This window comes from Fusarium redolens, assembly GCF_020744475.1.
Source record: "Fusarium redolens strain MPI-CAGE-AT-0023 chromosome Unknown BKA55scaffold_17, whole genome shotgun sequence".
NCBI classification, from domain to species: Eukaryota; Fungi; Ascomycota; class Sordariomycetes; order Hypocreales; family Nectriaceae; genus Fusarium; species Fusarium redolens.
The window spans coordinates 957,574-982,852 of record NW_025763680.1 but is presented as its reverse complement, the minus strand read 5'-3'; the positions used below and the strand labels follow the sequence as shown (position 1 = coordinate 982,852).

Sequence of the window (25,279 nt, the reverse complement as noted above, 5' to 3'; positions counted from 1 at the left end):
ATTGCGGATGGGATGCTGCTCGTTACGGTTAGTCTTCCGCGCTGCTTATCTCCCGCTGATTAATGATATTTAGGTGGGCCAGTGAGACTGAGTAAGGGGACATTCGATACGAAGGAAGACGATTATAGCAGCTCAAAAATACAATTCTTAGTCGGAATATACAATGATTTCCAGCCGATAAAGCAGCACAAAGTACGGTATCTAAGCAATTGGCGCAGCCATCCAAATTCTTAGTCTCATGGTAGCGACGATTCACAGAATGAAGCTATCTCCACATCGTTAGTGGTCCAAATTCCGAATACAGCTTCACGCCCCAAACATCAAAACAAAACAAACTTGCCGTATCTTCCTATCAAGTGATCAGCCTCAACGAAAATAATGGCCCCTCGAAAACAAGTGAAAACTTTTCAACCACCAAGAATTTTAAAGCTCGAGTCGCAGGAACAACGGATCGATTGGTTCTTTGAGCTGCGAAGCATCGCCAAAGGCTTTGAGATATGGAACGCGATAGACCCCGATCAGCCAGAACAAGATAACGACAAACTGCAACCTCCCAAGGTTGAATCATACACGAACCTGAAGGCCAACACTTTCCGAGGAAAGTATCATACTCCTGCACACTTCACTTTGTCGAGAAGCCGAAATTGAGCTTGCATCCTACCAACAAAGAGCGCAGAACGAACAGGCAATGCGCGACCTGATCATACCATCAGTACATTCGGACATCTATGACAGTGTCATTGTCAAGATCACTAAAGACGAACCCGGATATACGATACGTCAACTGTTAAAAGCACTTCAGAATGAGGTCGGTCTGACAGGTTCACCTTTTCAAATCATGTGATAAATGAAACCAAAGATGGCGAAGTCAATCCAACCACTTGATACTTCAAGTGGAGAAAGCATTTCTCTCGAGCAAAACACTATGACTACGTGTATATCAGCGACGACTACGCAATTACCAAATTTATCAGAGCGATCGCCCTTCACACTGACGGGAGATAGACTTATCGATCACTGATTGCATAGTCCAGATCCCATCGCCCGGACCAGACTCCCCTTACATTCGAAGAAATCGCTGAATCTTTCTATCGGGATTCCTTATCCAACAACGTCGGCTCGAAAACACTGAAGACTCATCATAAAGGTATTCGACATTCCGCTAAAATCTTTCTTCCCCCTGGGTGCCCTTGCAAGAGAAAAAATCACCCATGGACAGCGGATGATTGTTGCCATGTTGAATATGCCATCACGAAGATGTCGTCGATCCCAGGCAAGAAGCTTTCCCCTGAGGGGTACAATGCAATCCTAGGCGAAATGTAGAAGCCTAAATGGGCCCCACTGCGAGAATTTTGGGAGAAGAAGGGTTGGTAAGTCACAAGAATATGATTCACATACTGGAACGGGTCCTGCTGCGCAGCGGGAACGAAGAGCTATGTACATGTATCTTGTGCATTCGATAGCTCTTATGAATACAATACTGCGGTCTATATCGGGTACTTTTGTCAGTCAAGTCCTAAAGTGCGACAACAATTGCCAAGACTGCAAGGCCTATCACAGGTTCGACACTTCCAGCCGCGTCAACAATGACCGGCGGCTCAGTCGCCATTCCTGGAGCTCCGCCATCCGTCGTAGTACCATCCATACATGTACCAGCATCGCAGGTGGATATTGGTTGTTGGTAGGATGTTGCCAGTCCAACTGTTGTATCATGCCAGGTGCCTTCAGATTGTGAAGCCACCTCTGACTGTTGCGGGCTTGAGCTCGACTGAGTAACTTGAGTATTGACAGAAGCAGGGACAGAGCAAGCAGTTGGTGTCACCAGTGAACCCCCTCCATTGAACGGGTTGTACCCGAGACATTGGGCGTACTGGGCAGCACAGCTAGCCATATTGGCATCCGGTGCGGTGCGACAGGTGTTATAGTCACCGTTACACTCGGTAACGCAGTCGTATGTTTCAGGTATACTGGTGTCTGTACTGACTGCGGGAGTCGTGGTGTCAGTACCAATAGGAGAAGATGAACTCCCGCCATATCCGGGTGCTGAAGAGCTGGAAGCGCTCGAGCGCGTGTCGATAGTAGTGGCCGACTCCGCAGCAGCTGTGCTCAAAGCACCGATAGTGCCTCTAGAACATGCTGTCGGAACTGTGATTGAGCTTGAGCCCAAGAATGGGTTGAACCCGAGACATCTTTCGTAGTCCTCCGCACACAAGGCTTGGCTAGCATCCGGTTCAACTCGGCATGAATTGTATGCATCAGTGCAGGCAGTTGCGCATTCATCGCGCTTGTATAAGCGTGCAAAGATTGGTCCCGTGAGGGCAACAACAAAGAAAGCGAAGGTGGACTTCATCGTGACACGAAATCAATGTTAGTGACGAGTCAATGTCGGGGCATGTGAAAACGAACAAAATAAAGAGCGATGGAATGTGCGGAACGTAGATCTTGAGGAACACGATACTTATAATCACCTCCATGTAACTGACTGTATCACACGTAGTCGTCTAGGGGATAGAACGAACTGCTTTGAGGCATTCGTTCGACAGCTGCTAGCATCCGAGACATGGCTCCCATTCGTCCCGTTTGCGTCTTGTGCCATGGGTAATCGCAGAGGGGATGTAGTTAACTGTAGTACACTGATTCGAGATGTAGCTAAGTCATGTGGCACAACTTAATTCGGTGCTAGCTAATTGCAGACATGTACATGAGGTTGGCACGATGTTTTTGGTCCGGCTGCTTTCAGTTGCTGAAACGACGCCACCAACAGCTCCGAGCACACATTCCGGGCACACAGCAGAAGCTACACATTCTTTCTTCTATGTATGAAGTTTCAGTTGCAATTCTGATTATTGATTCAGGCTTTGAAATGACTGGTACGAGGCAGTGTTGTAAGGGCGCATCGGGTCTCCTCCCTGTCATTAAGCCCATCGACAATCAGAGCAGCTGCCACACGTTTCACAAAGTACAAAGGCCACAATTGCACAAGGGTCAGGAATAAATAAAAGCAATCGAATCAACTTATTTTCAAGTGTGCTGACAAATTCTGTAGGAAGAAAAGGCCAATCATACTTACAAACTTACCTTGTTATCCATCTATCCTCCAACTCATGCCATCCAATACTAAAACGCATCTTAAAAGTTATCACCCGAAGAAAGGCCATCCCAAGAACTCACAGGGAGATGGACAGGGGGTTCAGACTCAAATCTCAGGCTCGACATGCCTTCCAAGGTACTGCGAAACCGCCCTTCATCAAATCCACCCTCAGGAGTCATCTCTGCGGAGTCTTCAATAGACTGCTTGATATCGACCGATGTCTCACAGCTATCAAGCATAGGTACGTTTGAAGGGGTGAATGAGCTCGATGTCATGGACATTGTGGTGTAAAAGCCGCCAGACATGGATGTATCACCAGTTACCGTCTCAACGACCGAACGGGTGTATGTACCTGCTTCGCTGACCTCTTCGAACTCAGACTTCCAAGTACGAGTAGTTTCGCCGCTTGGAGCTTGCATAAAGTCAACGGCGGCCAGCCCCTGATCATGAACATACGGGGCGATGTGAGCATTTTGCCAAGGTTGGACAGACACACCGAAATTTGCGCCCCGAGCAGCAGCGAGCCCATTGCGAATACCCTCGACGAAGTTCAAAAACTTCTTATCGTACTCAGTGAAGGAGTCAACCTTACGGGAAGCCCGAATGATGTCGACCAGAGTGTCGAGAAAGTTGAGCTGCTCTGTTGGGTCGATCCGAGCGGCATACGCAACCAGGACTTCAAACTCTACGAAGGTCAAGCCCTCCATCCTGCCAAGAACTAACATGATGTCATCCACCGCTTGTTCCAGGGTGTCCCTGTCAGTAGATGACAACTCTTGTTGATCGTGGTTCGTCACAATCGAGAACGCATCAAGAATGATGGCTCCTCTGTTGTAGCCAAACTTGTTCGAAATAGACTCCATTTTAACGTTGGATGTGGGAAGGATGTTTTTTGAAGTTGATAGAATGTAGGTTGGTGGTAGCTGGAAGCGTTAATGCCGAAGAGCTGAGGTGAGTTGTTTTGGAGAATAGACAAGCGAATCTAGTTCACTTATTATAGTATGAAATTGCTGTGATACGATGCCATGTATTGAGGTCTCATCCTCGGTGTTCACAATTTCTGTATGGCTTGTTCAGCTTGTTCCTTTTTCGTCCATGTGCTCATTCACAACAAAGGGGTTTGTTGAACAAGAGCAAGTCGTTGTTTTCTGGCTCAAGCCACGTGAACAATAGGTGAGAACATGGGATCTGGGGTGTTTTGGACACAACATTTAAACACCCATATCTCTGTTCGAGCTCATGGATAAATGTTGAAAAGACTTCCATCTGATAACCGTTCTACTATGCAGGCATAACACCTCTCTATGTTATGGTTGTTCTTTTCCCCATCCATGGGTCTTGGGCCCGAGATAGCTACAGAGCTCATACTTGCAGAGATGCTTTCAGCATGTATGATGTCCAGTCTCGCTCTGTCCCCATAGGTTGGCGGATACTAACGTTGCTCAGGTTATGACTTCAGAAACTCTGGTTTTGTACTCTAGAATGATAACTCTGGTTCTATTATATGATTTCTTCATGAAACGCTAATGAGCAAACCTGAAGTCCAGTCTCTTGTTACCTTCGTCCTTGGTCGTCCTTAGATACTCGTCCTTCTCCCCATCTGACATGGCATTCCAAATGCGTTCTCGTGTCTTATTTCGCCACATGTAGTATCCTTTGATGAAGATTGTCATAACCACATTCCAGCCAACAAGTGCAAGGAGAACTTTGTTTCCCCGTCGGTACAGAGGCTTGTCGTCCTCACGATAGATCTGTGGTTATCGTTAGCTGCGATTGAGATAGCGATGAACGTGGTCTTAAACTAACCTGAGATGAGATTACAGAGCTTGCCTGGCAGATCATGTTGTACATGGCACTACCCACTGTTCTGGTGCGGACAGAGCCAGCGTTTCGCGACGTGAGACTGACTGCAGATTTATTAGTGGGGTATCTAATGAAGCAGTTTCCTCATGCTTACCATTGATTGAGTGGATGTAGGGAAAGCCAATCATCAATATTGTTGCTGAATACCACGCCCAAGGACTAGCATTTGCGGGAAGCAGCTCGAGAGTCAAGAGCAACACAAAACACCAGAAGGAATAGTAGAGCAAGAGAGCCATCCTGTTGTTGATCTTCTCTGAGTACCAAGAGATAAGGATCAAGTGCGCCAGGAAAAGAACATATCCTGGAATGGTCAACAGATTCGTCTCAAAGGTGCCGAATCCTAAGGCCTTTAGGTTGAGGGTAAGATAGGCAGTGACGGGGTTTGTAGGGATTAACATGGTCCAACTGATCGCATAGAGTGGCCAAAGGTCGTAGTCCATAAGTGCATCCCAGAGGAGCTTGAGTGTGAGACCTTGACGGTTGTGCATGCCTCCCTGTACCACTATGTTAGTGTTGCTAGAGGTTGTAAGGGACATAGTTCACCTACCTTGCCGGGGTCATCTCGCAAGACACGGTTGACCATGATGACTTCTTCTCTTTCCGTAAACCAACCATCTTTCCCTCGAAACCAACTAGCTGTTTGTGTTGGGCCAGGTGGTAGGTAGAACCAAGACACCACGCCGATGAAGAACGTCAGTGTGCCCTCGAGGACAAACAGCCAACGCCACCCTTCCCAACCTCCGACCGAGCGCATATGAAGGATTCCGTATGCCAGAAACGCGGCTACGATGAAGGTACCATTTGAAGCGCAGTAGAAGAAGCCGACGCGCATAGGAAGCTCCCTGTTGGTGTAAAAATATGAGAGGTAGAGAAGAGCATCCGGGATGAATCCACCTTCGATCAGTCCCAGCAGAGCGCGAGTTGCATAGAAGCTTTGCTTGTCCTGGACAAACCCTTGGCAGATGCCGATAATGCTCCATGTCACCATCTGAATCGGGATCCAAACGTCAGGGCCGAGCTTCTTGGAGATCATTTGTGACGGTACTTCTGCTGACAAGAAGCAGAGGTAAAAGATCATCATTCCATAGTTGTAGTCATTGGTGTTGAGGCCAAGATCGTCGAGCATTCCATCACTCAGAGCCTGTGAGATATTGCCACGATCAAGTTGGAGCGCAAAGAACATGAGGCAAACCCAAGAGCAGATTCTCTTGTCTAACTGCAAGGCACCAGACAGGTTAGCACAGCTTTGAGGCGCCAACAGCAAATGATCTTACCCGTCTGACTAGTTTCTTCTCCTCCTTTTCCGTCCATTCGGCAGTTGGGTCATATCTATGAATGCCTTCATATTCTGGAATAGGCTTGTACAGCTCTGTAGCTCCTCCAGATACAAACGTGTCGCCGGTGAAGTAGGCGCGCTTCTGTGTTGAACCGTAGTCGTAATCAGAGTCAGACGCCAAAATGATGGGGTCGTCAATCGTGGTCGACTTCTTGTCTGCCATATTGCCAGGCCCGAGTTGCGAAATGTGTCGGTACTCGGTCAACTATAGCCCATCGGTGTGCCAAGCTCGGTATATAAGTAGCTCGGGCATTTTTGTAAGACCCATTGATGTATATCGTGCGCTGAGGATTAAATGGTGCAATGGTAGAGATTGGCCGGCATACGCCAGTCTAGTTTAATATTTTGACCATATATGCGACACATAGGCGATGGTGCAATCTCTCGAAGGGTATGTCGAATGTCTCCAACATAACATTGGCTTAAAAACTCCAAATCTCCGCTACATCTTATGCCGATGTCCCGCGTAGTTTGGTGGGTCGACATGGAAAAGAGCTTGCAATGAGACATGAAACAGATTACATCCGTAAAGGGATCAGCCTTACTCGCGCATTTTAGGCTTGGCATTACCGTTAATGCCGCAATTGTAGTCCTTCTGGAAGTGGTGGCTCTGCTGATCAAGTCGACATGTTCGTCAGTTGGTCTGTTTCTGGAACGCGTGCGAAGGTGTCTCGATGGCGTCAACAACACTACCCGAGAGTTTCTCCGGAATATTCCTCGTCAAATAAAGTTGCATAAAACGGACTTTTTACACTCAAGTCATCCTCCTCATCAATCTTGGGGGGGTTATACTTCATCCTTTTGTCTTTCCTTATGGCGATGTCCAGACGGCAATAATGGTGAGTAACGACGTTGTCCGCTTCAGTGGATATCTCAAGAAGCTCAAAAAGTGGGCTCGGCGATGAAAAGAGCCACTCGGAAGCAGGGTACAATTTCCCCGTTCAACCCGTCGCCGCTCCATTTGCTCCGAGATGCTTCAAGCCCCAGCAGCCCATTCCGTAGGCAAGAGTTCGCATGATACAGTAGACATGAGGTTCGAATTCGCTGATTGACTAATAGCTAGAAGACAAATGATAATAATAAAACAGTAGATTTGATTTCGGTTCTGGTTTGGGCTCTGTGTTGTATTATGACGGTTCAAAGTCGGGTGCTTCACAAAGACAAAAAACCATATTTCGCATCAGATCAAGGCAACGCAACGAGGGCCTACAACCTCAAAGTAGGCAGAATAAACTCTTTATAAATGTTTTCCTAGATACCGCCCCAATACTGCAACTAGCCAGATACAGAGCTATGCTTGGAGACAACACGCGAGTTCACAGATGTCAATTCGTACTATAGTAGGTATCTTACCCTGGAGACAGGAGACAGCGTAGAGCTCAGTGGAATGGAACTGAGGTCTCACTGGCGCTTCAAAAAGCAACCAATCAGAGCCACGCCCGGTTAGCTCAATCGGTAGAGCGTGAGACTCTTACGAGTACGCGATCTCAAGGTTGCGGGTTCGACCCCCGCATCGGGCTGTTCCTATAAAAACGATTGCGAGCAATAGCGAGGCATCTCTTTTTGTATTTTTGCACTCTTGATGGACTGTAAACCGTTTTCTGGGGAAGATAATACGACTCTGTGACAAGGCGATATTCGGTCTCACGTCGGCCCCACTGTTGGCCCCAGGCGATAACATGGGAGCTTCCAATGTGTCTTCTTGTCTAAATTCCTCCTGCAACTGCTAAGACGATATCATACTGCACTTGAAATAACTGAGCGGAGATCTCATCAGAATTTGACTCGTTTCAATGAGTGAAAATGGCACTCAATCCGAGCCAGTTCCACTGACCGCGTCATCTTGGTGGGTTGGTCAAGGGGCCGTGACCGCTAGCTCGCGAATATTCGCATTCAGAATACGAAAATTATCATTAGAACCTCTTTAAGAACGCCCAAATGTCTGTCCTGTCTAGAAGAAAATTTCTGATCTCCAAGCGTTGCCTTTGTCAGAAAACCCTCAATTGTTTCTGCCGAACCTTTTGTCCTGTCTTGAGGTCGTTGTTCACATATCGTTATCCTTCTTTCAATTTTCGTATCCGAGAATGAGCGGAGATGGACCCTATGGACCCGTTGTGAACGGGACTCAAATTGTCTTCTTCGAATACTTGCCCAACAAACCAGCCGCGATATCTTTCGTTGTTCTCTTCGGAATTGTCACTTTAGCCCACTTGATATTCCTCTTCATCCTTCGAGCCTGGTTCTTCATCCCCTTCATCCTCGGTGGCATCTGTAAGTAGACCCTACAACCTCGGCCATAACACCATCTAACAAGAATGGAGGCGAAATCTTCGGTTACTTCGGTCGAGCTCAAGCACACGATACCCCCGATAAAGCAGGTCCTTTCATCCTGCAGAACGTCCTCCTCCTTGCCGGAACGCCTTTCCTCGCAGCGACGATCTACATGAGTCTTCGGCGCGTTGCCACGGCGCTTGACTCCCAACATCTTTCATTTATAAGTCTTCGATGGTTGACAAAGCTATATGTCCTCATTGACATTGCGTGCATTGTCAGTCAGTTTATAGGCGCTATCATACCTGCCTCCGGCGAACCAGATGCCATCGCTAAAGGCCGAACTATTCTCATTGCTGGTCTGGTAGTACAGCTCGGCGCATTGAGTGTCTTCATACTCACATCGCTGTACCTATACATACGCATCAGACAAGAAACTGGGCCGTTCTTGGACTCATCTCTGGTACGGTGGCGGCGATACTTCAGAACCATCGAGGCTGTGACGATCATCATGATCATTCGCAGTATTGTCCGTGCAGTCGAGTATCTTCAAGGACAAGGGGGGTTCGTCATTTCGCATGAAGTCTTCATCTATCTCTTCGACGCGTTGCTCATGTTCTTGGTCATGCTCTTGTTTTTAATCATTCACCCGGGACGGCTGGTCAAGAACGGTACGGGGATGAAGTGGAGGGGACAGACGCGAATTGATGAGGCAGGTGAGGATATCATGCATCTACGTGAATATAGAGCTTAGTCAATCCCAGTTGCTTAAAGAAAATGAGAACAATCATCATTATGCAGATAGAATTAGATCTTTATGGCTTTCAATTGATACCAAAATGCTTCATTTTGGACGATGGCAGAGATCTTTGACAGGTAGCATAGCAGCATTACCTAGACGTGAAAATAATTACTAAAAAAAGATATTGGCACGCAGCTTCAATAAGTCCGAATTACCGAATCCGCCTTGTGGCATCCTCCAAAGAATTACAGCCATATCGAGATGATGGGAGCAGCGTATCCTTACCGATAAGAAACGATAAGATAAGATAACCGGTCCAACCCCGCTGTTCATTGGCCGAATCCTGATGTCATCCCGCGACAACAGCAATTTTCAGCCTTCACTCATCTCACTGCTGGATCGCTTTGATCACCAACGGTACAGCCCATCATGTTTGCTCTACGAAGAATCATCGCCCGTCCGATGCTGCGCGTCGCGACACGTCAGATCCACGTGACATCACGTCGATTCGCCTCTGCTGACCAGCCTCCCAACATGCATCAACTCGAGTCGATGATGAATGACCCTCATATCCGTGAGACTTTCGAGAAGCTGAGCCGTCATCCTCCGGCCATTGAGGCTATGCAGAAGATGGGAGATGTTATCAAGAGCAAGGGTAGGCAACTTCAATGAATCAATTGAGACCTCGGCTGATTATCTGGTATAGGGCTTGACACTTCTCAGCCACCGAGTAAGATGGATATCATGAAGCTCATGATGGATAAGGAATTCCGTGATGCGGCGACAACAGTATGTATCTGGATGGATTCTATGTGCGAGTGCTAATGACAGCTGCAGTTGACCACTGAGATGCAAAACGCTGGTGTCGAGATTAACCCCGATGTTGGTCGTACCTACCCGGCTCCTTGTCGTCTATATCACTGACAATATCATTAGGTCTTCATGAAGATGATGCAGGGTGATAAATAAAGTCGAGATCTTCATGTACGGGAAGGTTTAAGGTGTGTAGCATCAGCCATGATAACAGTTGCGATGGCTCCGAGAACAGAATGTCATCATCCATCAAGCATTGAAGAAATCAGGGTATATTATTGAGATTTAAACCAAACCGTCTTGTAACACTGCCAATGTCACGGAGTTGCATGGAAAACTGGTTGATTGTGAATTGCTCCTCGTGATGTCTCGTATACCCAGCGACCAGACCGTGAAGTCCATAACAATCGTCCGAAATGTCCATCCCCGAGCCGTCTCTACATATGTTTCACTTTTTTTTCAAGGTACGATTTATCATGCGCGTCGATCTTAGACCCCGGACCTTAGCTTCCAACGGACACTATTGAAGTCACCGCTCGATAGTCTCATGCAAAATCCCAATCAAGAAGGCACAGGGAGATCAAAGCTCGGAAAGGAAATTGAATGCAATGTATAGAGTGAACATGAGACTTTTCTCCCTGCCGTTCTGGCGCATTTAAATGAGTATGTCGCAGAAGAAAGTCAGCTCACCGGTTCAGCAAGCCACATATCCAAAACAATTCCACATGAAATCATTATCAAGGGAGCTACATAGCTATACAAATATCCCCAGATAAATTGCCAGAGATTTTAACCGTAAAACAAGCTTCTTCAACAGATCACTGGATTGGCTTTCGCTGGTAGTTCGTAAAATTGCGGGATTTTTAGCTCACGCTAGCCTGGGTCCCTTGACACTTCTCCCGTGACCATAATGCGACCTTGAGGTCTAGGCCACGGCTGAACCATCGCGCAGTTTGGAGCCAATCGATGTTTCCACTAGATCAGCTTCTGAATGCCTATTGAGGAAGCTGTTCCTAGATCTGCACAGGCAATCGCGACTTGGTCTGGCGTTGCTAGGTGATGTGAGCTAGTGAAAAGCTGAACCAAGACATGCATCGTAGCCTAGGAAACTTCCAGGGGAATTGGCGCCTTTGGTCTTCAACATTGGTATGGATGGCGGTCGCTTGATTAACCTTCAAGCGAGGGGTGTTTATCTTTGAAGTAGGATAACATGCTAGCTCCTGTAACATAAAGGGCCAGGCGCCATTTTGGTCGTTCCAGTCCCTTCAGCCTTCATTGACAACTCCATTGATTCAAGTTTGCCTATACCTCGATAATCCATCAGAAACGGCAAGATGAGGCACTCAATCACGCAGCTCACAGCTGTTCTCACAGTTCTATTCACAACAGCACATTCTGCAGTCCTTCCACGGGACAAGCAAGGGTCCTGCACGAAGACCAAGGTCGCTATTCTCGGAGCCGGTGTTGCGGGCATAGCGGCCGCCCAGAACTTGACAAAAGCGGGCATTGACCAGTTCATCATTTTAGAGCACAACAACTACATTGGTGGGCGAATGAGGAAACAATCCTTTGGCAAGAACGCAGCTGGACAGCCTTACACTATTGAGTTTGGCGCCAACTGGGTCGAGGGTATCGGCTCGGCCGCTACACACGAAAATCCCATCTGGCAATTGGCAAAGAAGTACAAGTTGGAGTCGCATGAGTCCGATTATGATAAATACAAGACATTTGATCAAAAAGGAGAGACAGACTGGAGCGACAAGATCGACGAATTAGAAGCGATCTACGGAAAGGCTGAAGCGGAAGCTGGTCGCCTCTTGCTAGGCAACTTGCAAGATACTTCAGTACGTGCTGCCATTCGCTCAGCAGGATGGCGCCCAGACAAGGATGACATGCATGCCCAAGCCGCGGACTGGTGGAAATGGGACTTTGAATCCGCTTGGACACCTGACGAGAGTGGTCTCGTCTTCGGAACGGCTGGCGGCAACGCAACATTTGGTTACTTCAGCAATGTCAGCAACCTCGTCGTTGACCAGCGTGGCTTCAGCACCATCATACAAGAGGAAGCCAAGACGTTCCTCAAAGATGGCGATAAGCGACTACGACTTGAGACCACGGTCGAAGGCATCAAATACGGCAAGGACGGCGTGACAATTACAACGAATAAAGGTGATTGCATCCAGGCCGACTACGCGATCTGTACCTTTTCACTGGGCGTGTTGCAGAGCAATACCACCGAGTTCAGCCCCCCTCTCCCCGACTGGAAGCAAAGTGCCATTGATCAATTTGCAATGGGCACGTACACCAAGATTTTCATGCAGTTCGAAGAGGCTTTCTGGGACAACCAAACGCAATTCTTCCTCTATGCCGATCCTCTCGAGCGTGGCCGATACCCTCTCTTCCAATCACTCAACCCTGACGGTTTCGCTCCAGGTTCCAACATTCTCTTTGGAACTGTTACTGGAGAGCAGGCATGGCGCGTGGAACGTCAGACAAACAATGAAACGATGGAACAGATTCTCGACGTCCTGAGATTGATGTTTCCTGACAAGAACGTGACGACGCCGACTGACTTTGCATACCCTCGCTGGAGCACTGAACCGTAAGTCTAGAACAACCGGCTCACACTCGATTGACGTGTTGACTAACGAAACGCAGTTGGGCATATGGCTCCTACAGCAATTGGCCCGTCGGGATGACCCTCGAGAAGCATCAAAACATGCGCGCCAACGTCGAGCGTCTCTGGTTCGCGGGAGAAGCCAACTCCGCAGAGTTCTTTGGGTTCTTGCACGGCGCGTACACTGAAGGCCGTGATATCGCTAACAAGATTGGAAACATCATTAACGGAAAAGCCGGTGACGATGAGTTCGACATGGAGAGGTACGAGAACCTTCATGGAACGACATTTTTGGATGAGTATGATGAGGATAACGGATGGTTGTTTCCGTATGATGTCGAAGAGGGAGAATGAGGAGATTGATGTCAATTCTCTGTAAATAATTATGCATGATGGTAATGATTGTAATGCGACGGAAGGTTTGGGTACTATAATGAGATTAAGGGACTGTTATTGGTTTGCTCAATGTTCTGTCATTCTGATGCGTTTGTTGCATGTTGTCGCCGATACCGCTTTGGAGGCTTATAAATCAAGTGGCTGGGGTTTTCAGTCAACGCACGTTCAGAACCCTTTTATCCTAATCTCGCGACCAAGTCATTTGCTGATAGAGTTTGAGTTTCCAACGGCAAGACCGTAAATACTTTCTCTACATGTGCCTTATGCATCTCAATATGATAGAGTTTGCGAAGCCGGGTAGGGCCGAAGATGGTGGATCTCGCGTGGCACTGGCTTGTCAGCAGGCTGCATAAGTAATCTCGTATGGGGCCAAACAATTTGCGACGATATGACGGTCCAAGTTCTGGAAGCAAGCAATTGAGGCTGTCGTACGACCACTTGTCAAACTGAAAACTCTTCAATGAGATATACGCGGATTCACCTCGGGGCACATCGGCGACTGAACCGATTCCCTGCTTCTCGGCAGTTCTTGGCAAGGTTTCTCCCCCATCTCTTTGATGATTGATCGACCATGACCGAGTGGGAGAAGAGTGGGAGAGCAGCCATGATCACAATAACCATAACCCCGCCCTTTATTTTTCTGTCAATGCGTAAACGTTTATCCCAATCGGTTCTGGTTTATGGAGTAAATGCTTGGAAATCATATGCAGCCTGCTGATAGAGTGACGCGGCTCGCATAGCCTCTTCAATTACCGACTTAATTGTTAGTGAGGGAAAAGTCTTGGCAATTGATGTCATGGATGTATGTGCTAATACTGACTCAGATTTGGGTGTCCTGCATTTGTTCTATGAATCGGCTGCTAACGCACGTTTAAGTGTCCTAAATCCGGTCAGCCCGCTCAGGTCCCAAGCCTCACTAAAGGCAAAACCAAGAAAATACGTCGGTCGCATCCGATGCGATTCGCCCAAAACTAGTTTCAATTCTCATACTCCCATGAAACAACCCCGGTTTACGGAATAACAGTGATCAAACAGCTAAAATCCGTAGAGTATCAGCATCGGATTTAGCGAGTCAGCGGTTTCATAACCCCGTTGAGATAGGTCGGCAAATCAGTTGTCATACTTACCGAACCCGCCAAGACTTGGCTATGTCGTACTTGCAGGGCACTTATTGGCCGAAGCACATGTCCAAGCCACGCCAAGGGATCTAAAGTTAAGGTTTAGGTTTCCGAGGCCAACAGTTGATTATGAGAGACGAATCATCGAAGAGTGACCGCGTAATTCATTGCTTCGGACGCCGAGTTGAGTAGTACACCACGCGAGCATGGGATATCCACCCATCATGGCTTGGCGAGGTATCTCAACGCGTCATAGTCGATTGATATCCTTTTGTTGCAACTATCAAAACCCATCATGTCTCCCGTTTCGAGAGTTCGATGGTTGTACACTCTCAAGCCTTTGACGTAGGCGCTATACCATCCCCCTGACTATCCAAGCCAATTCCAGGAACTGTTTCATATAAAGGCTTTATCCGTCACCATTTATCATGCTGCGATCACTCGCTCTCACAAGTTTCTTGGTCGGACAGTCGCTACGAGCAGTAGCTCAGCGCGATCAGGTTGACAACAGTAACCTCGACCCATTGAAGTTCAAGAACGATGGAACATTCCAAATATCCGTCTTTTCAGATCTCCATTTCGCTGAGGGTACGATATTCAAACTACAATGACTCAAAGAAAGTCGCTGACCAAGAAATAGACGCCTCCTCAATAGGACCCGAGAAAGATGCCAGGACAGTAAAGGTCATGGGCGACGTGATCGATGCCGAGTTACCAGACTTGGTAGTCCTGAACGGAGACCTTATCAACGGCGAATCAACATTCACCCATAACAGCACGGTATACATCGATCAAATCGTCTCCCCCATGGTTGATCGAAATATGACATGGGCTTCAACGTACGGAAACCATGATCACAATCGCAACCTCAACGGAACCGCCATGTTGGAACGCGAGCATACATGGCCTGGGTCTCGAACAGATTCAATGGTCCCAGGAAGCGATGCCGGAACAACAAATTACTACCTCCCCGTATACGCATCGAACTGCAGTTCAAACTGCACACCGGAACTCATCCTCTGGTTCTTTGATAGTCGAGGTGGATTTTACTACCAAGGCGGTTCTCAGCCTAACTGGGTTGACAAGAGTGTTGTGGAATGGTTCAACGAGACCAATGCTGATCTGCGCGAGGAACACGGCAAGAACATTCCTTCACTGGCATTTGTTCACATTCCCGTGTACGCTTCTCTCATGCTGCAGAACAATGGTGTTGATGAAAATTATCATCCTGGTATCAATGACGAAACTGTCATTCAGCAGGGTGCGGGATGGTGCGCAGACAAGAAGGGAGGTTGCGATTACAGCGATCAAGATCTACCCTTGATGCAAGCCCTTGTTGCGACACCTGGCGTCATTGGTCTCTTTTCTGGACATGACCATGCCAATTCGTGGTGCTACAAGTGGGAAGACAAGGTTGGTGATATGGATCTTCCCGGCAATGGCATCAATCTCTGCTACGGTCAACATACCGGCTACGGTGGCTACGGAGACTGGATCCGAGGCGGTCGCCAAATCGTCGTCACACAAGAAGGTCTCAAGAATTATGAAATTGACTCGCATATTCGCCTCGAGTCGGATGAGGTCGTCGGCAGAATCTCTTTGAACTCGACTTTTAACACGGATGCGTACGCCGCAACTCCGAACCAGAAGACGTTCCTCAGCATTGCGAGCTCTTCTACACCGACACCTTCGACGAGACCTGTTTCCTTAGCGTCGCATTTTGGATTGCACAATGCTTTCAGTTCGTCTTTGGTTATTTTCGCAGGGGTTGTTGCATGGATTATGTTGTAAGAATAGCGTTTAGATTAATTGCATGTAGAGTAAAAATTATAGACAGTGATTCCCCCAACCTCATCTTCTCGTTCCCTACACCGTGACAACCCTTCTCAACATGCCTAACCGTCAATCAAAATTATAGGATCTCTGCTCAAAAAGATAGGTAATATTCTATCCTTTAGTGACTGCAAAAAGAGATTTCATTGATGAGACTGGGACTCGAACCCAGGAGGATTGCTCCACCAGGAAATTGGTGTTAAGGTTAACCTTAACCTGGCGCCATAACCAACTCGGCCATCTCACCCAAGCTAGTGCTGATGCTGAATTTCGTTCGTAGCACAGACCAGATGCCTCAGCGATAATGGTTCGATTGAACAAGATGCCCCATCTAAGCTCGTGCTATTTGTTCTGAGGCTTTCACGAAGGAAACGGTGTAATTTGTCTCTTGTTCTCGTGAACTTATGCTTAAATCTATCTTTCCGGGACCTATGAGACTTTCAGCCACAAAGATAAGCCATGAACCTTGAACATGTCCTGTTCGGATGAACAAACCGGCCAGATCACGGAACAAGACAGGTTAATATTGTTCGATTCCATTTCAGCAAATAAGACCATGAATCAATTGTTCTAATCTCTTTTAGCATTTACTGCGCAGACTACTTATATAAAGCCAGCACGAGTTGCAGATTCTATCATCAATTCATCAACAACTCGCTCCAACATAACTTGAGCTTCATACACAGCCATTCCTCTCACATAGTTCGCAAACTCACAGTAAAAGGAAAACAATCAATATGTCCGTCCAGTCCCAAGACGTTGCCGAATACTACTTCAACGGTCACAGGGTTGCGGAATGCATTGAAGACTGGGCTGAAGACGTCACCACCGCGACCGAAGAGATGGAATTTGTTGAGCCCACGAAGCCTCAGGCAAAGGTGCCTCGCATCGGAGATCCTTCCAAAGAAATTCAAATTGATATTCTGTTGAAGCGACACAACGAAGCCCGAGAGATCATGGAACTAATTGAGGAACAGCTCCTTAAGCTTGACTATGAGATTCGACAAGAGCCAATCTCTGAGCCCTCTTCTTTTCGGCATGGTGGCTCGAACCGTCAACAGGGTTCGCACCACGAGTACCTCACTGAAAGCTCTGAGGGACAGTGTGGAGTATGGCAGGATACCTGGACGTCTATTTCTCTGGATAGTGCTTCTGAGAGGATAAGTGAGAAGAAGAAGAAGAAGAAGAAGAGAAGCAAGAAGCCCAAGACTGAGGAAGAGAAGAACCGTCACATCAACAAGGTATTCATGCGAGAGAACGGACTTCTTCCATGATTTAAAGCTACTAACTATTCTTTGGAGCTTTGAAGCTTTGAAGTCTTGTTCTTGCCAAGTTCATTTATGCCTATTCGGTAATCGCATCTGTTGATCGGTTAAAAGGGAAGTCATTGGAGGTAGCAATTTGTCAAGCTTTGAATCGAATTTATTGATATACCAGTAACCATCGAAATCCATAAATGCCCAAGAAATGTGATGTGTATAAACTCAATTCGATCAGTTGGTCGTACAGTGTCCCTGACCGTGGCTGTGGAGTGATCTGAACTGACCTGAAGTGGCTACTCCTTATTTCGGTTAGTATTCGTGTCCCGCTTCCGATCTGATGCGATCTCAGCTCGACATTAACAACTTCTGCCAAGATTTGGGGGAAATCTGAGTTGTTGACGAAGAGCCATATGACGTCATATTGATATCAACGACTCTGGCAAAAGCAGGGATATGCCAATAGCCAGGAACTATGGCCAATCAAGATTTATGCACTAACAGCCCTATCGTATGACTGTAGCCCGAACCATCTCAAATCCTCCAATCAAGTGCGTCGGCGCACAGGCGAAGCGGGGTCCTCCCTGATCTTCGAAAACGGAATCAAGACAGGACTTTATTTTAGTCAGTCACGCTCATCTGTCTCTCTTCCCGCGATACAACAGCCCAGAAATCAACAGCCGATATGCCACACGTTTACACTGCCTCTATCACCGTTTCAACTGGCAGAATACCCGAACCAACACAATCATTTTTACCTTACTTCACTCTAGTGTAGTGCCTATCTTTTCTTCTTTGGGGCTGGCAGGTGACCCCAGTAAAATCTCATTCCTCTTTGCCACTCAGAGGAGGCAAATTCTCAAGAACAACTAAACGCTTCGATTTTACACTCGTTTTGACATCAAAATTCTGATGAACAGCTCAAATAAACCCACACGAGCACAAGAGCACCAAAAGACTAATCGACAGTTGTTGCCCAGAAAGTCTCTCAAGACAGATCATGAGCCGCAATACGTGCCCCTCGATGTCTCCGACATACCCAGGGCAGCCTTGACATCAGTCGCGTGCAACAACTGCCGCCTCAGGAAATCAAAGGTTTGTCCTGCTGCATCGTATTGGCGCCATGTATGAGTAACAGCTTTTATTACCTATAGTGTGATGGTCATAAACCAACATGTTCGGCCTGCGCAAGCCGAAGACAGCAATGTATATATCGCGCCGAGGTTTCTCATGAGAAGATGGTGGAGCTGAGGAAGGGCTCTAAAGATCTCTTTCAGGCACTGGAGCTCTTGAGAACTGCCCCTGATGAACACACCCAGTCCCTCCTGGAGAGATTGCGCAGCAGCGAGTCTGTATCGGACTTCTTGCAGGTTCTTGACTCGGGCATTATAAAGTCACCTTCACCAACCGACCCCTTGGCCACCAGTCCCGCGGGAACTTCAGCCGACTCAACAATAGAGCTAGACCTCAACATGCGATATTCTGGTGTATTCCCTCCTCTAGAAACTCTTGATATCAAGGATGTAGATCTTGGTCTACTAGCAGTTAACAAACGAGCCTTGATATCTTCGAATCAACAAGCAACATCACCTTTGACACCACACATCCCGATAGAATTCGGCCAGAGATCGGAAACACCGACAACTTCTGAATCCTTCTCGACACCAAGCGATACCACTGGAGATAATGGAGTTGATCCTCGGCTGGAGTCTCTTCAAATATGGCAGTGGACTTCCATACCTATACCCGAAAACCTCGCTGCGCAAGCCATATCATTCTACCTTGTAAACGAGCACCCGCTTCTCGCATTCTTCGATGCCGATTTATTTATTCGCGATCTTTTAGCAGGCGGCGGTCGCTTCTGTTCTCCCCTGCTCTTCAGCTCACTTCTTGCCTGGTCCTGCGTAAGTTGCCTTCTATTCTCCTTGATTGAAATCTACCTGACATGGCTAGGCTTCATACTCTCAGTTTGAACCACGAGCTCAAAAACTATCTCTTGCGTTTCTAAGAGAAGCCAAGAGGCGATGGGAGGATCTACCAGACCACACTGCCATCACTACGTTATCATCAGCAATGTTTCTTGTCCTTACTTGCAACCAGCATGGCCAAGACAAAGTTGGTCTTATATATCTCGACGCCAGCACAGAAATTGGCCGTTGCCTTGGTCTATTCGGCGGTGAGGAAACAGCTGTGCCCAATTTCAACGACGACGACGAATTACGGACAGCAGCATCATTTGCCGCTTGGGGGACCTTTGGCTGGCACAGGTTGGTATGACCCTGACCATCCAGACACCCATACTAATTTCGTGCAGTCTGCACTGTATCAACTTCCGAGCGAAACACCGAATACGACACCAGCCATCTTTACCTATACCAGGAGATGTATCTGGGCCGCTCCTGAATGAGCATATGGGTAGCACGTTTACGTGGATATCCAAGTTCTGGGCCAAAGTACACCAAATATTTGGAGAAGGTTATAACCACTTCAGCCGCCTGCCTATGTCACATGCACGTCAGATGTATCAGTTGTTGCTTGACTGGGCCAGTATCCTTCCAGAGGACGTACAGAGGGGTGAAAACTGCCCCCATCATGTTTTGGTACTACAGTGAGTGGGTTAGAATCCATCCTGAGATTGTAAACTGATAGTTGCAGCATTTGGTACCAGACAGCAATAATAGACATATGGCGCCCATTCCTCGGACGTCGAAGCTATGAAGACGCTGGGGAAGGCGAGCTTGCCACCGCGACGCATGAAGCATCCGTCCACCAGCTCAAGCGACTTGTATACATATACCGGAAAAGGTTTGAGACAACAAATCTCACCATGTTCATCACTCCAGGACTTCTCACCCTAATCAACGAGGTGTTTCGAAATCCCGATGCATCTGACGCTCAGTTTTACTTCATATTGGCGGCGCGCGGATGCCTGTCAATAGCATCTTGGTGCAAGGGACTTCGCGGTATCACAGAAGGCTTAATGACCATCGGATGGCAGAATGGAACCTTCAAGCGTGAAGAATGGACAAACAACAGCATGATTGAGGATATCAGAGCTACAACACGGGCGCTCACCCAAGACGGCACATATAGCAGCCTTTACCCAATCAGCCTGGATTCAGCGAGCGAGAGCATGGACGACATCGGCATGGAAGCCCTAGCGGGCGAATTCCTGCGCTTGAGCTCACAAAACGAGCCTCCGCGTGGGAAAGAAGTTGAAATAACAAGCGACCAGGACATCTGGAAGGGAGATCAACGAGACTTGGAATTGACGTTAACTGAGGCGACAGAAGAGGAGGAATTCCATTAGCAAAGCTACTGTATGATTTTTTATTGAGCATATGAACTAATGAGGAAGCGTTGGCGAGCTGGATAATGGCCACTGCTTATGGCAAAGATAGACTGGCTCGTCTGTATAACTTTGTATACAGTTTAGAAGATACCTGATATTAGTCAAGGGAGAGCGACATTATATATTTATTGTATTCAGCTTCTGTTTTGTCTCTGAACTAACTCGAGATGCCAATCCAGTCTAAGGAGCGAAGTCGTACCTCTGTAATGTTCACTTGGTATGAGGTGAGATATGATGGATCCCATGTTCTTGCCGGCAAAAGAAAGAGTGGTGAACTGCAGTCAGCAATAGCTAGTAATCCTTACTCAACATCTTGACTGCACGGAGTTCCGGACCATGGTAGTGCTTACGCCCCCGTTTATTCTCACCCGCGACTCAGCATCTCTGAGATTGGAAACAAGACTCGCACAGCACATTTTCATCAATTTGACTCAATATGGCTTCTGCAGAATCTGGAGAGTACTTTTCTGTTTCTACCATCGCGGTGAATCCCGACAGGATTGGCGAGGTATGACCCCAGCACGCTGTTATGCTCAGTCTGTTTTCTCACATAAGCAGGCCCATGCCTGTCTGGCCGAAGTTGCCGAAGCCACCTTGAAGGAGCCAGGTGCCAAGATCTACAGGTTCTACAAAACTGAAGGCAAAGACGAATTCGTATGCATGGAGAAGTAGGTGCTTCGCATTTAAGAGGTGCGACTGTAACTGACTTCAATGCTCAAGGTTTACTGATCGAGACGCGTATGCGGCACATGTTAGTTCAGAGCATGTGAGGGAATGGGCAAAGAAATACTTGGACTCGGGCATCTTTGTTAGGTCTTTTGAGTTCCATCCTCTTGCTAAAGAAGGTCCTGGAGCTGGAGGGTTCGATCGACCTTAGACAGTCATTGCACAACAGGCTTTGGTAGTTATCTAATTGACTTGGCAAATTGCCATGGAACTATCGGTCGTCCAGAAAGACAGCTAGCATTGCGTGGATTGCAGATGACTTGCGTGAGTTGGGGACAGGGGTACAGACTGATAAAATAGGATGCCAAAATAAACTTAGTAAAGGTCCCCCTAAACTTAGGCTAATTTACCTAAATATCTTTGTCGCTTAGGATCTGGGTCCTAAGTTTTCTTGCCTCCCCTAGCCAGATCTCGATGGAACGCTTCCTCAGCCTCCTGTTCCAAGCAGTTCCACGGTACAACTGCGTCTTCCATAGAAATCAATTGCAGTTTTGTCACCAATCGTTCGACAGAGTGATACGCATCGACATCATGGTCACGTGTTGGATGAAACCTTTCCTTGCTTGCAGATGGGGGGCATTGACATCATAGTGCCACTTTTCCCATCGCCACCTGGATATCATATTAACTCATCAAGACAGAACAGACCAATTCCTAAATCTTGCTAACTTCAATAGTCTGAATATCAATTAAATTTGTTCAAATTATAACAAAAATACCACCAGAAATCTCGCCCAATCATCTCATGAGATATCCACAATGGCAACAGAAGAGACAACTCAAGACGCCCGATCAAATGTCGGCGATCAAAGCGATTATTCCAGCGAAAACGAGTCAAAACAAATGACCCAAGATTCACAGAATAACCAGGTTGATCGATCCAACACTGGGTCTCAGGGAACCCTCAATCAGCCCCAAAATCAACAGTCTGTTCAAACAGCGAGCCAAGAGACGGGAAAGAAAAGCAGCGCACCTCGCGTGAGATTGGATATGGATCTCGATGTTGAGTTACAACTGAAAGCAAAGATCCAAGGCGATCTTGAATTAGCCATCTTGTAAGTCTTGTTGACCTTCAAACTTAACTCAATAATGCTAACATTTGATGCAGGGAGAACTGAGATTATTAAACGATTTTGCTTGTGGAATGTTCCCGGAATGGCGTTGATAATTATATTATAAGAGCGTTTAAATAATGATATCATAATTCATCTTCTGATACACGTTCCTGTTCTTGTCTCAGCGTTTATTATTTGCTTATGGTGATAGCCTCAGGGTAGCTTGGGAGAACACTGCATCACGTGAAGATAGCACCGGTCCCGTTTCCGCTAACCGCATTTGTCAATACTCCTCCGCGGATCCGCGGTTTCGACCTGACATCTCCGCGTCATCAGTCTGACCGTGCCAATTAATCGATATCCGATGCCAATGTGCGCTTGTTTCGCAAAATGAAACGCAATTACTCCGGAGCCCCCATTATGTCGGCTTATCGGGCATCTCGACTGCCAGTTTCGTGCCGCCCTTGCCGCGAGAAGAAGCGCCGTTGTGATCGCAACCAACCTTGTTCGAATTGTACCCAACGGTGCCTCACTTGCGTTTACGAGAATGGCAGTCGAGCCACTAATTCATTGGAGAGTGATACAGTGCCAAATCGAAATCTTGGCGAGGCTTCAGTCGACTTGAACGAAAGCACAATGGCGTTCTCCCCTCTGAGACAGTTGGATCTGTCAGCCAACCTCTTCCCCATGTACACCAACCAGCTGTGCTAATGGTATTTCAGAAACAAGGACATGCTTGACAGACTGACTAAACTAGAGAAAGCCGTCTTCCCAAATGGAGCTCAGGTATCGCAGCCTACCCAGTCAGAACCAACTTCCTCCCGTACGAACCCGAATCCTACCATGTCGGTTCTTGCGAAGCTGATCAATCGATACAGGCCGCAAGTTGTTTAACTGCCATATTGAGACTACCTCAAATAACACATCTGCTTCCATCAATGCGCGCTTGAACCATTTGACGTCGAATCTTCCGCCTGCCCACCAAGCATATCTGCTATGCGAACACTTCGTTTCCACCATTCAACCTACGTTCGGTGTCCTGCATGTACCGTCGACTAGAATACTCGTTCGGCAAGTCTATAGCGCCATGGACACTGACCATGAAATGCCAAAGATTAATGAGTTGCTCATGCTTTTCAGCATCTTTGCTGGTGCAGCTTTAGCCTGGACAGATGAACTTCTTCATAAGCTTGAAGCAACGAAAGAGAACGCCGCATCGGCCTTCGACTGTTATTTTCACTCTGCTCTGTCGATTGTTGAAGATGCTCATACACCACTACCGCCGTTGGTCGAAGTTGTCTCAGCGATATCTACCCTTGCACACGTGGCCATCAACTCCGATGATGTCGTTCCAATCAAAGCGTTGAATCTTAGAAGCCGGTGCTACCTGATGTGCCGCGAAATGATGATTCATCGCTTGGATAGCCCGGTAGCCCAGAAGGAGAGAGAAGTAAGCGTGGCTAACGAGATTGACCTGGAGGTTCAGAGACGTGTATGGTGGAACATGGTTGCTTCTGACTGGTAACGCATCCTACCTATGAACAGTGGCTGATCTTGCTGACCCTTCATCAGGTTAACTTCATTATCCGGGAGCTCTCAGGAGGGTGTCTATACGTTCATCCCAAGACTGATGAGAGTCAAACAACCGCGTAACGTTGACGACATTGACCTCAAAATGTCAGGCGATATGCCTGATTTACCTATCTCCGTTCCAACGGACATGACCTTTTTCCTCCTGCGACTCAGGACGGCGGAGATAGCTCGCGAGATTGTCGATACCATTCCGCCCCTGGCCGACGACTCCCCTGAAGAAGACTATGAAGTAATTCTTCAGCTTGACAAGAAACTACAAGACTTTGCCAAGTGTCTTCCTGAATTCTGCAAGCTCGACCCGGAGAGTATGCAGAAGTCCAAAGAGATCTGCGAAGAGAGACCGTCCATTTACTGGCAGAGGATAAGCCTTCACCTCGGTATACATGCACGGATTTGCCGACTTCACCGCCCTTATCATCTGGCGGCTTACACAGATCCCCGATATTCCTACTCTCGCACAACGATCCTCAATTCAGCATACAAGATTCTGGAACTCAGACGCATGATGGATGACCCGCTTGCTAAGCTCAACTTTAGACCTGAGAGGTATTTGGTCATCTTCTTGCACGTCACCTCAGCCGCCATAGCGTTGGCCGTTGACCTATCGCACAACCCAGATGAACCCGATGCAGATACCGTGAAAGAGAAGGTTCAGGTCGCTTATGAGATGTTGAACAAGTCAAGAAAGAACGCTCAGAGCTTGATCAAAGGCATTGAGAAGAATATGGAACAGGTCATGGGGACTTTGCAGAAGCAGCGTACGAACGCGATGACATCGGCTTCACCGGGTACGACACCAAGCGCGAATTTAAATTCTGTCCCTGACATGAATGATGTGACTATGGGCATGTCGCAAGATGGATTTGGGGATCAACATTCACACCAGCTCTGGTCAGACTTTTTGGCTTCTGTCCCTGACCTTGAAGAGTTTCAGTGGACTTCTCTTCTGCAAGACCTGGACTTTGATCTTAGTCACTTCAGTTAAGAAGTTTGAAGCACGGTGTTGGACGCATTGCAGCGTGAAGCTATCATGATGCATGTATCATGAGAAGCAATTTGCCGGCCAGGTAACCCGCTTGTCGATTTGCTGTAACCTGCAATAAGGCAAGATATGTCTTGGATAATATTACTATACTATATAAAGCCTTTTAATGACGGAAATACCCTCTTCGTGTTTGTGTAGAGACGTCAGTATTAAAACTCCGCAGTTTCAT

General features: G+C 47.4%; 13 protein-coding genes and 2 non-coding genes across 15 annotated transcripts; 11 read left to right on the top strand and 4 right to left on the bottom strand.

Annotated features, from left to right (window-relative positions):
* Positions 1 to 1,516: 1,516 nt before the first annotated feature.
* On the bottom strand, positions 1,517 to 2,415 carry BKA55DRAFT_679717 (uncharacterized protein; the record flags this gene model as incomplete). Its single annotated transcript, XM_046198184.1, has 1 exon — positions 1,517 to 2,415. Exon 1 carries the CDS (start codon positions 2,348 to 2,350, stop codon positions 1,517 to 1,519), a length of 834 nt encoding a protein of 277 aa, XP_046044759.1. The 5' UTR covers positions 2,351 to 2,415.
* A 687-nt stretch (positions 2,416 to 3,102) lies between these two features.
* On the bottom strand, positions 3,103 to 3,954 carry BKA55DRAFT_544177 (uncharacterized protein; the record flags this gene model as incomplete). Its single annotated transcript, XM_046190671.1, has 2 exons — positions 3,103 to 3,117; positions 3,172 to 3,954. The coding sequence occupies 2 exons, from the start codon at positions 3,952 to 3,954 to the stop codon at positions 3,103 to 3,105; spliced, it is 798 nt and encodes a 265-aa protein (XP_046044758.1).
* A 599-nt stretch (positions 3,955 to 4,553) lies between these two features.
* Positions 4,554 to 6,625, bottom strand: BKA55DRAFT_140574 (major facilitator superfamily domain-containing protein). The gene is made up of 5 exons (XM_046184894.1): positions 6,229 to 6,625; positions 5,502 to 6,170; positions 5,049 to 5,448; positions 4,898 to 4,998; positions 4,554 to 4,842 (listed from the first exon to the last, which is right to left on the bottom strand). Exons 1-5 carry the CDS (start codon positions 6,451 to 6,453, stop codon positions 4,615 to 4,617), a joined length of 1,623 nt encoding a protein of 540 aa, XP_046044757.1. The 5' UTR covers positions 6,454 to 6,625; the 3' UTR covers positions 4,554 to 4,614.
* Positions 6,626 to 7,727: 1,102 nt separating this feature from the next.
* On the top strand, positions 7,728 to 7,810 carry BKA55DRAFT_t276. Its single transcript has one exon. It is a non-coding gene; the product is annotated as a tRNA-Lys (tRNA).
* Positions 7,811 to 8,374: 564 nt separating this feature from the next.
* On the top strand, positions 8,375 to 9,393 carry BKA55DRAFT_597941 (RTA1 like protein-domain-containing protein; the record flags this gene model as incomplete). The annotated part of the gene is made up of 3 exons (XM_046196144.1): positions 8,375 to 8,561; positions 8,612 to 9,129; positions 9,373 to 9,393. The coding sequence occupies 3 exons, from the start codon at positions 8,375 to 8,377 to the stop codon at positions 9,391 to 9,393; spliced, it is 726 nt and encodes a 241-aa protein (XP_046044756.1).
* Positions 9,394 to 9,663: 270 nt separating this feature from the next.
* On the top strand, positions 9,664 to 10,262 carry BKA55DRAFT_579758 (uncharacterized protein). Its single transcript, XM_046193907.1, has 3 exons — positions 9,664 to 9,958; positions 10,010 to 10,092; positions 10,141 to 10,262. Exons 1-3 carry the CDS (start codon positions 9,733 to 9,735, stop codon positions 10,225 to 10,227), a joined length of 396 nt encoding a protein of 131 aa, XP_046044755.1. The 5' UTR covers positions 9,664 to 9,732; the 3' UTR covers positions 10,228 to 10,262.
* A 770-nt stretch (positions 10,263 to 11,032) lies between these two features.
* BKA55DRAFT_579755 (amine oxidase) lies at positions 11,033 to 13,278 on the top strand. The gene is made up of 2 exons (XM_046193906.1): positions 11,033 to 12,718; positions 12,775 to 13,278. The coding sequence occupies exons 1-2, from the start codon at positions 11,451 to 11,453 to the stop codon at positions 13,085 to 13,087; spliced, it is 1,581 nt and encodes a 526-aa protein (XP_046044754.1). The 5' UTR covers positions 11,033 to 11,450; the 3' UTR covers positions 13,088 to 13,278.
* Positions 13,279 to 14,675: 1,397 nt separating this feature from the next.
* Positions 14,676 to 16,090, top strand: BKA55DRAFT_742446 (Metallo-dependent phosphatase-like protein; the record flags this gene model as incomplete). Its single annotated transcript, XM_046201505.1, has 2 exons — positions 14,676 to 14,835; positions 14,888 to 16,090. The coding sequence occupies 2 exons, from the start codon at positions 14,676 to 14,678 to the stop codon at positions 16,036 to 16,038; spliced, it is 1,311 nt and encodes a 436-aa protein (XP_046044753.1). The 3' UTR covers positions 16,039 to 16,090.
* A 137-nt stretch (positions 16,091 to 16,227) lies between these two features.
* Positions 16,228 to 16,327, bottom strand: BKA55DRAFT_t269. The gene has a single exon. It is a non-coding gene; the product is annotated as a tRNA-Leu (tRNA).
* A 490-nt stretch (positions 16,328 to 16,817) lies between these two features.
* On the top strand, positions 16,818 to 17,354 carry BKA55DRAFT_708912 (uncharacterized protein; the record flags this gene model as incomplete). Its single annotated transcript, XM_046200751.1, has 1 exon — positions 16,818 to 17,354. One exon carries the CDS (start codon positions 16,818 to 16,820, stop codon positions 17,352 to 17,354), a length of 537 nt encoding a protein of 178 aa, XP_046044752.1.
* An 897-nt stretch (positions 17,355 to 18,251) lies between these two features.
* Positions 18,252 to 20,649, top strand: BKA55DRAFT_521710 (uncharacterized protein; the record flags this gene model as incomplete). Its single annotated transcript, XM_046188533.1, has 5 exons — positions 18,252 to 18,434; positions 18,494 to 19,243; positions 19,293 to 19,606; positions 19,654 to 19,947; positions 19,995 to 20,649. The coding sequence occupies 5 exons, from the start codon at positions 18,252 to 18,254 to the stop codon at positions 20,647 to 20,649; spliced, it is 2,196 nt and encodes a 731-aa protein (XP_046044751.1).
* A 211-nt stretch (positions 20,650 to 20,860) lies between these two features.
* Positions 20,861 to 21,758, top strand: BKA55DRAFT_579752 (uncharacterized protein). Its single transcript, XM_046193905.1, has 3 exons — positions 20,861 to 21,199; positions 21,250 to 21,359; positions 21,412 to 21,758. The coding sequence occupies exons 1-3, from the start codon at positions 21,128 to 21,130 to the stop codon at positions 21,566 to 21,568; spliced, it is 339 nt and encodes a 112-aa protein (XP_046044750.1). The 5' UTR covers positions 20,861 to 21,127; the 3' UTR covers positions 21,569 to 21,758.
* Positions 21,759 to 21,816: 58 nt separating this feature from the next.
* BKA55DRAFT_579750 (uncharacterized protein) lies at positions 21,817 to 22,634 on the top strand. The gene is made up of 2 exons (XM_046193904.1): positions 21,817 to 22,472; positions 22,526 to 22,634. The coding sequence occupies exons 1-2, from the start codon at positions 22,177 to 22,179 to the stop codon at positions 22,533 to 22,535; spliced, it is 306 nt and encodes a 101-aa protein (XP_046044749.1). The 5' UTR covers positions 21,817 to 22,176; the 3' UTR covers positions 22,536 to 22,634.
* Positions 22,635 to 22,794: 160 nt separating this feature from the next.
* Positions 22,795 to 23,201, top strand: BKA55DRAFT_579749 (uncharacterized protein). Its single transcript, XM_046193903.1, has one exon. The coding sequence runs from the start codon at positions 22,863 to 22,865 to the stop codon at positions 23,181 to 23,183; it is 321 nt and encodes a 106-aa protein (XP_046044748.1). The 5' UTR covers positions 22,795 to 22,862; the 3' UTR covers positions 23,184 to 23,201.
* On the top strand, positions 22,795 to 25,209 carry BKA55DRAFT_140504 (uncharacterized protein). Its single transcript, XM_046184893.1, has 3 exons — positions 22,795 to 23,295; positions 23,351 to 23,993; positions 24,045 to 25,209. Exons 1-3 carry the CDS (start codon positions 23,205 to 23,207, stop codon positions 25,048 to 25,050), a joined length of 1,740 nt encoding a protein of 579 aa, XP_046044747.1. The 5' UTR covers positions 22,795 to 23,204; the 3' UTR covers positions 25,051 to 25,209.
* Positions 25,210 to 25,279: the final 70 nt, after the last annotated feature.

Coding starts and splice junctions, on each gene's coding strand:
- BKA55DRAFT_140574 (XM_046184894.1), bottom strand. CDS start 6,453: ATGGCAGACAAGAAGTCGACCACGATTGACGACCCCATCATTTTGGCG. Junction 6,171..6,228: donor AGAAGAAACTAGTCAGACGG/GTAAGATCATTT, acceptor GGTGCCTTGCAG/TTAGACAAGAGAATCTGCTC. Junction 4,843..4,897: donor GCTCTGTAATCTCATCTCAG/GTTAGTTTAAGA, acceptor CGATAACCACAG/ATCTATCGTGAGGACGACAA.
- BKA55DRAFT_579758 (XM_046193907.1), top strand. CDS start 9,733: ATGTTTGCTCTACGAAGAATCATCGCCCGTCCGATGCTGCGCGTCGCG. Junction 9,959..10,009: donor AGATGTTATCAAGAGCAAGG/GTAGGCAACTTC, acceptor TATCTGGTATAG/GGCTTGACACTTCTCAGCCA. Junction 10,093..10,140: donor TCCGTGATGCGGCGACAACA/GTATGTATCTGG, acceptor TGACAGCTGCAG/TTGACCACTGAGATGCAAAA.
- BKA55DRAFT_579755 (XM_046193906.1), top strand. CDS start 11,451: ATGAGGCACTCAATCACGCAGCTCACAGCTGTTCTCACAGTTCTATTC. Junction 12,719..12,774: donor CCTCGCTGGAGCACTGAACC/GTAAGTCTAGAA, acceptor AACGAAACGCAG/TTGGGCATATGGCTCCTACA.
- BKA55DRAFT_579752 (XM_046193905.1), top strand. CDS start 21,128: ATGGCTTCTGCAGAATCTGGAGAGTACTTTTCTGTTTCTACCATCGCG. Junction 21,200..21,249: donor ATCCCGACAGGATTGGCGAG/GTATGACCCCAG, acceptor TCACATAAGCAG/GCCCATGCCTGTCTGGCCGA. Junction 21,360..21,411: donor GAATTCGTATGCATGGAGAA/GTAGGTGCTTCG, acceptor TCAATGCTCAAG/GTTTACTGATCGAGACGCGT.
- BKA55DRAFT_579750 (XM_046193904.1), top strand. CDS start 22,177: ATGGCAACAGAAGAGACAACTCAAGACGCCCGATCAAATGTCGGCGAT.
- BKA55DRAFT_579749 (XM_046193903.1), top strand. CDS start 22,863: ATGAAACGCAATTACTCCGGAGCCCCCATTATGTCGGCTTATCGGGCA.
- BKA55DRAFT_140504 (XM_046184893.1), top strand. CDS start 23,205: ATGCTTGACAGACTGACTAAACTAGAGAAAGCCGTCTTCCCAAATGGA. Junction 23,296..23,350: donor GTCAGAACCAACTTCCTCCC/GTACGAACCCGA, acceptor CAATCGATACAG/GCCGCAAGTTGTTTAACTGC. Junction 23,994..24,044: donor AACATGGTTGCTTCTGACTG/GTAACGCATCCT, acceptor ACCCTTCATCAG/GTTAACTTCATTATCCGGGA.